Raw genomic sequence first — 8131 nt, forward strand, 5'->3', positions numbered from 1 at the left:
AGTAATTTGTATCCTTTTGCTATAATAAAACTGTAATTGTAAGTACAGTGCTTTCCTGAATTCTGAGTCATTCAACATTCTAGCAAATTATCAAATCTGAGGGCAGTTATGGGAAGCCTCTCATTTGTAGCCAGCTGGTCTGAAGTGAAGATAGCCGTGGGGACTCCTGAACTTGGAGCTCGTGTCTGAATGAGCAGTCTTGTGGCGACTATTCTCTTGGACTGTGCAATTTGCCAAACTCCTCTGTAGCTGGTATCAGAAGTCTTGCATAAACTTGGCAGTCTGGAGGGCTACACTCTTAACCTTGAGTATAGCTAACTACAAATAACCATCCATCACACCTTCTCATTTATTTAACGATTCTTTATTATAAACAGGGCAGCAATGAACACATTTGTGTATAAAACTAATTTACATTTCTAATTACTTCTTAAGAAGTAACCACCACTAAAAGTAAAATCACTATTGTAGGGAGTATAAACTGCCAAACTGTTTTTCAAAAGGTGTGATGTTATTGATTACCCATGTCTAAAGGAATTAACATAGATTTCTATTTCCAGTACTTGTAGGTAATTATCCTAATGACATCCTTAATTTCAGTGTTACCCCTGACATCAATTCTTTCACAACTGCACTTCATATATTAATTTCTGGATTCCTAAGATTGTTATTCTTTTACAAGATTTCCTAAGATTTTTACACTTTTGACTTTTTGCTTGCTTCTTTTATAAATGTCAATTTAACTTCACTTAGGTGTGTTTTTTTTTGTAATAATACTGGTAACCAAATTCTATACTTTTATTTCTTATACTACTTTTTCTGATTCCATGATACTTTATTTCCATTGTTATAACTATTCAAGAATCTTTGAGGGCCGGCCCGGTGGCTCAGGCGGTTAGAGCTCCATGCTCCTAACTCTGAAGGCTGCTGGTTCAATTCCCACATGAGCCAGTGGGCTCTCAACCACAAGGTTGCTGGTTCAACTACTCCAGTCCCGCAAGGGATGGTGGGCTGTGCCCCCCGCAACTAGAATACGGCAACTGGACCTGGAGCTGAGCTGCGCCCTCCACAACTAAGATTGAAAGGACAACAACTTGACTTGGAAAAAAGGCCTGGAAGTACACACTGTTCCCCAATAAAGTCCTGTTCTCCTTCCCCAATAAAATCTTAAAAAAAAAAAAAAAAAGGAATCTTTGAGAATAGAATATTTCGTTGTATGAACTCTAATTTTCACCATTTTTTAAAAACCGATTGTTCATAAAATATTTTTTTGATTATTTCATCTGAACCATAATAACTAAACAAGACAAGATTAACTAAAACTTGACTACTTACCTCCTCTTCAATAGCAAACAATTTGACAATATTTTTGTGATTGAGTTTTTTTAACACTTCAAATTCTCTCATTTGAACATCTACTGGACGAAGGAAGCTTATGTTATTAAATACTTTGATAGCAAATAAGTCACCAGTTTTCTAAAAAAAGGAGAAAGAGAAAGATTTTATTTACCTATAATATTAAAAAGAAGAATAAAAGATACCATTAGAACTAGCTATGGCAATTTAGCTTTCTTATAGAACACGCCGAACATTTTTAAGCACAGGTAATTTGCACTAGGACTCCTGAGTTTTTTTAAAGCTAAAATAAATCAATCAACTGCTCAATATTTCTTTCAAATTATATGGTTTGATATGTAGAAAATACTATTTTCTTTCATATTATAAAGCTTTCAGTATGATACACAAGGCAAAGATAGACATTTACATAGCAGAAGGTAAGAGCTCTAATAGTATCAAATGTGAAAGTACATTTTAGACAAAGAAATAGAAACTGAAACTCACAGGAGTTTGTTCAGGGCCTAATTAATTTTAAACTAATAAAAACAGGAAAAGAGATTGAAAACTGTATTTCACATACGAAATTTTTAGTAAGAATCTCAAAGTAATGCAATTAACGTTTCAGAACTATTCCCTAGCAGCAGTCATGTGTCTGTGTGGTATGTGCGTGCAGAAATAGGAATTGGAGAGTAAAGTCCAGGTGGACTATCCCTGTTGGCTTGTCCCCCTGCTGCTTTGTAACTTCCCCCAGATGGTCAGGGAGGTTGTTGCTCCACAGACCACCTCTAGATATTTCCTTCTCACCCTGATGTCCCTGCAGCAGCCCCGCTCTCACTCTCATGGCATGTTGTAGTATCACACACAGAATGACAACACCCAGCTGGAGCTGGGAGGGAATCTTAGAGGTACAACATACTTGCTGAATTCCAGGTAAACATGACATTCTCAAGTTCTTCATATGAACCTTACTTTAAAACTCTCTTTCAGACGCGCCCACCTCCTTCCATTCACTCTAAACTGCAAGCTTCTCCTTGGTGGTCAGTCCAGATTTGTTAAATTTAATCTTACTTTTCTCATAATCCAAGGTTGAACCTCCCCGGAGCAAGTGGAAAGATCATCTCTTTGACCTTGGGGTTCAAGCACCCCCTGCTTAAAGCTGTTTCGTGGCTCTCTGCCTGCCAGGACCTCTGTGCCGTTCCTGCTTGGAAGCCCTCTCTACAGTTTCCCACATTTCCCCTCTTACAGCCAGCCATCACCCTCCTCCCTCACCTCAGAATCTCATGAGTTTTCTTAAAACCATTTAACTGCTTCATAATCTCACTCTTCAAAATCACTATTTGGAGACCATCATCTATGTGATGTGATCACTCGTCCCTCACTTTTCCCCTCCTCTCACACCAAACACACATATATTGTTTCCAGAGGAAAGGGTCACTGATCGTTTTCAGAAAATTGAACAACTGAACTACAGATTAATTACAATGTTTTCCCACTTGTTCAGCCAGGGTAAGGACACTGCCAAATCTATACTACCCAACAGAGAGATTTTTCTTTAGGATGCTTGTCTAAAATTAGGAGAATCCTAACAGAAGTATGAGCAGGGAACATAACACAATGTTGGAATGTACCCATAGTGATCAAGGCCTTTTGTTGCCTACGTTATACCTGTGAGAGGACCATTTTCCCTTTACTTAACAGCACATTTATCATTCACTCTCCCTAAGTGAAAGCATATATGAATATTTAGAGATCTATGTGTACATAAATACAGAAAGTCCTCATTTAACATCGTCAGTAGGCTCTGTGACTTTAAATGAAACGATGTATATAATGAAACCAATTTTACCATAGACTAATTGAAATAAACGGGAGTTAAGTTCCTCCAGCACCTCATCAACATTGTAACCAAACGACATTAAGCAAAACATTATTCAGGACCTGCTGTGTATGCATGTGCAGACCATCACATCCTTCCCACAGCGCTTTACCCTGGTTGTCACACACATATACACCCATCCACACACACATTAGTAGCTAAAGGCAACTAGATGAAAAAAAGACAGATTAAGAAGGTAATATAACTTGAATAACAAATACTAAACTTAGGGACCTGGTCATTCTAAGCAGTAACATACAAGAGTTTAGCTGATATCACGTATAAAATCCTTAATTATTAAAGGCAAGCAGGATTTTGGGGGTATAGTTCTAAACCCTGAAATTGATGTCACTGAGAACAAACATGGTCCCTCAAAACACATCCCTGGGAAGACAATTAGGGACTGAATACTAAACTGAGTCTTAGCAATCTTATGGCTCTCAAATCCTGATTTTAAGCTTTCAAAGTACAGTGGATAAAGTACGTTTTTGTTTCCTTTGAAGAACTTCAGGTAGTCTTAGGTTAGTCTAATCTGTCCTCATTCATTCAACAAACATTTACAGAGCGCCTACTGTGTACAGGCACTTACATGAAGGACGATGAGTAAGTAAAGAAAGAGGACCAGAATATATGAAATATTTACTAGGGCCAGGCACTAGAAATATGCCTCACCCAATCTCTATCACAACTGACTACCTGTCACTCCATCAGTTTCCAATTTACATTCCTTCCAATGTCACCTTGCTACTAAACACAAAACTCTTCGTTAGCAGGAACTGCATATTATTTGTAGTTATATTCACCAGATCCTGCACAGTGTGTGACATATATCAAGTGATTATTAAAGTTTGTTCAGTTAATTTGGGTCACAGGAAGACAGACAGATGTTCTTAATGCTAAATCCTGTGTAACCACCCAAGTCTTCTCTTCTTGGCAGTGGGCACAAAACAAAAACAATTTCCAGCAAGGTTGATCACAATGGACTTGATCAAAGACCCACAGACCACAATGAACTTAATCAAGAACCCAGAAAATGTAGACAATTCTGGAATCGTAAGGAAAAAAGTTAAAAGCATCCGTATGACACTTCTGATTCATTCTCTAGGAGCCACAAAGGCTGTTTTTAGTCATCCTCTCTTCCCAGAAGAGGAAACAGCCCCCCATCTATGAATGCTTATTTCATTGTCACTGACAGAACTGACTGGTAATCTCAAGGTGACAGGAAAATATGAAGAAACTCTTCTTTACTAAAATGTTCAGAGCTCCTGTTTCTGAAAATAAGAATTTAGGAGACTCTAAATATCACTTACTCAAACCAAATTCATAGTGCTGAAAAATTAGTGGATGAGTCTTTTTATTTCACTTCCTTATTTTTCCAGCTTCCTTCCCAGAATAGAAACTTTAATGATCTTAAATGTCTTTGTTTCAAATTATTTTAATTATCTTTAATTTTATCCTCCAATATAGAATCTAACACAAACTATTTTTGGTTCTTGAAGTGCCTCTGGGATTTAGCCCTTTTATTTTATTCTCACTTCCAATAACAAGTTCGGGTCACCTGATACCAAGACAGAGCCTTTAAAACTGGGCCCCTTGCTGATAATCTCATTTTACTCCAATTCACCTTGTAGGATACTATTTTACTGGGGGCAAGAAGCCTTAGTACAGAGATGTTGGAACCATTCGTGGGTTCCCCTCCAAACTACATACCTGCCTCCCTCTACTGCCCACCACCACAAACCACTGCCCCACTGAACATCTTGTTAGTGAGATCGCTCACCACCACAGGAGCGCTGGGCTGGGAAAAAAAAAAAAAAAATCGAAAGGCACAACACATCGTTCCCCAATCCATTTTTCATCCAACCTCCAATTTTTCTTTGTTTTCTGACACATAACCTCTGCCACCATTGAGGAGCTATCACTGCCTCTGACATAAGCTATGCCTTAAATAACCACAAAAAAAGGTATTCTCAAGACAGTAAAATAAAAAACACCAAGTCTCACACTTCAGTACCTGTGCACTTCTCTGAAGAGTACACACAAAATGACAGAAAGCCTTCACAGTTTTCTCTGTACCAACCTTATGTCTTCCACGAAAGACATTTGCAGTGGCTCCTTGGCCTAAAATATCAGATAAAAGCCACAGGTGATTAGAAGTGCTCTGCATCTCGGCTTGGTCAGGCAATCCTCTTGTTACACTAAGAGAAAAGAAAAAATTTGCATGTTTGTTTTAAGGAACTAATACATTTAAGAAACAAATGTTAGCTATTTTCAGTCTCAAGTAAGATCACCCATTATTTATAGCAAAATTGAAGTACATACACCGTCCAATGTAAGAATCTAAATTCCCAGCAATATTAAAGGCTAATGCTGGGTGGGCTCTGAAAAAACATTAACTGATGACATCTTATATGTTCAATTTAATTCACTTATCAAAAGGCTGGAAAAAAAATGTATTTCCCTTCTAATTTTGTCTTTGTCAATGAGAGTGAAACTGGCCACTTCTTCAAAGGTTTTGAAAGATTAGCCAAAGATGAATTTTTCTTAAAGTGTTCCAAAATAAAGTAGTAATGCAAAATATAACAGAAGTACAGCACAAATTACTTTGTTTCCTTGAAGGGCAGGACAACACTAATGAAAACAACTGTTGCCAGTGCACAAGACCTCCATAACTTAAAAATTTTATCTACACAGAGCCTAACAATCACAATGGAAAGGTATAAAAATCATTATTCCTGCAAGTTTACTAACTTTCCTGAAATTAATTTAAGGATAGTTTCTCCAACCTCCAACTACATAAATATAGACATACCGAGTATATATTATCAAGTCTTAAAAACATAAGCAGAGGGAGATTCTGCATGTGTGGGGGCTCAAAAGGTATATGGAAAATCTCCGTTCCTTCTGCTCAAATTTGCTCTGAACCCAAAACTGCTCTAAAAAATAAAGTCTATTAAAAGAAAAAACATCATCCCTTTTTAATATTGAAAGAGAGCATCACCCGCTTTTAATACTGTCCTTTAATACTGAAAAGCTATACAACTATAAAGATATTAAAAATTGAGTCCCATGTTGGAATAAAAACGAGATATGCTAAACAGCATAACCACTAGTTTCACTAAGCCACCTTAAATCTGCTGTAATATCAGATTGAAACAGACCTTAATATTTGTTTGTTGTTAGAACAGAGTAGGTATTCAGTATGAATTAATGACTGCCAATAGGGCAAGCAGGATTAGGAATTTAAAGAATGGCCAGGGGTCTAAATTTCAGCACTCTTTGATATACTAACATATATTTATATAATTTTACCAGCCATCTAAATTAGATAAAGAATGTTACATACAGCAATTTACTGGAAATAAGCAATAAAAATAAGATTCCCTTTTCACAAATAAGGAATACACATCTGTCAGCTACTGAGGCAATAATTATAAAATTCTCAAATATCTTTTCAATAATATTTTCAAATATTTTACTATAATGAAAAACCTTCCCTAATTAATGTAACTATAAACAGCAAATAGTATCATTAAGTACCTGTATGTACCTAGTGGATAATATAAAACACATTTGTCAGCTAATTTATCTGCTCTCTATATGTAGATATAAAATTACCTTTTCACAATGATGAAAGGGTATAATGTCTTTTGAAACTACCTTCCAAATAACCCACTATAACAACGTGAACTAAAACATGACTGCACACCCATAAGCTGCTTGCTGTGTAGATCTTCCCACAATTTTGACTCAGTGAGGCAGGCACCGAACAAGTACGTTACTGGTCACCCTGCCTCACGTCTGCTTCCTTATACTGTCCAAAACGAAAGTTACCATTTGTCCATACATAAAAACTGGTCTGGTGAGACGGCAAATGGACCAAGTTTTAGGATTTCCAAACTCTACTATTATGCGAATCATTTGTGAAACAGATATATTCAGCGTTCTGGAGTGAAAACGGTAGGTCTCTGGTTATGCATTTGACAATTACTGGGAAGAACTTGGTTTGAGGCCACCTACTGAAAATACCTGGGAAGTGGACCAGAAAACAAACACATAAGCCATTTCCCCAAACGAAACGTTTAGGAACTTGCATTGTATTTACTAAAGATGTCCTTCACCTTCTAGCTTCCAGGGAATCAACCCCCGCTTGGTATCATCACTAAAACCTTAAGGAAACGTCCCCTTTTAACCCTCTGAAACAAAAAACAACCCGTTAAAAACTGCCGATCTTGTGTCTACGCTCGGAAAGAAGGGTAGAACGTGGCCAGTCTAACTCCAGCAGAAAGCGGGGCATCGCGTCTCTCCGGGGCGGCCAGGGCCCAGGCTCGGTTACAAACACATCCTCTTTCTTCGTGCCCAACGTCGCTACACCCGAGAGGGCCCCGGCCAGAGGGCCGGGAGTCGAGATGGAGGGGCCAGTGCCCACGCGACCATTCCATCCGGCTACGGACACCCCAGACCCCGGGAGGCGGTGTCCGGCCAGCCTGGGGTCCGGGGCGGGCTCGGCCTCGGGTTGTGGGGTTTCTCGGGTCGCCCGCCCCGCCCCCGCTCTGACTCAGCATTCCAGCTTCCCACAGTGGGCAGGAGCGTTCCTCGCGGGCCCGTGCCGGGCTCTGCTGCCCCAGCCCCACGCAGCTTCGGTCCCTCGGGCCGCGGCCGCCCCACTCACCGCGCCCGATCTCCGCCGCGCCACCGCCAGCGGGCTCCCGCCGCCTCCCAGCGCCTCAGAACACTTCCGGCTTCGGAAGCCCTGGCCAGGGGCCACGTGACCGACGGCCGGCGCTCGCGGGTGCGCGTGCGCACACTCGGGAGTCCGGGCCTTGGGTGCTGCCGCGGTGGACTCGCCCAGCCTCTGTACCGAGGGGCAGGGAGGCTGCGGGGGGTGTCTGATGTCTGATGTCGCCACACCCTCTG

General features: G+C 40.0%; 1 protein-coding gene across 2 annotated transcripts in view; it reads right to left on the minus strand.

Annotated features, from left to right (window-relative positions):
- Positions 1–8020, minus strand: part of TBK1 (TANK binding kinase 1) — a 46127-nt gene extending 38107 nt beyond the window's left edge. For both annotated transcript variants that reach the window (XM_019732432.2, XM_019732431.2), the window contains exons 1-3: positions 7887–8020; positions 5295–5412; positions 1336–1476 (exon numbers count right to left, since the gene is read on the minus strand). In XM_019732432.2, the coding sequence (XP_019587991.1) occupies positions 1336–1476; positions 5295–5381 (228 nt within the window). In that variant the 5' untranslated portion in view covers positions 5382–5412; positions 7887–8020. The remainder of the gene's footprint in view (positions 1–1335; positions 1477–5294; positions 5413–7886) is intronic.
- Between the last annotated feature and the right edge of the window lie 111 nt (positions 8021–8131).

Source organism: Rhinolophus sinicus, linkage group LG02 (genome assembly GCF_036562045.2).
Source record: "Rhinolophus sinicus isolate RSC01 linkage group LG02, ASM3656204v1, whole genome shotgun sequence".
In the NCBI taxonomy this organism is placed as follows: domain Eukaryota; kingdom Metazoa; phylum Chordata; class Mammalia; order Chiroptera; family Rhinolophidae; genus Rhinolophus; species Rhinolophus sinicus.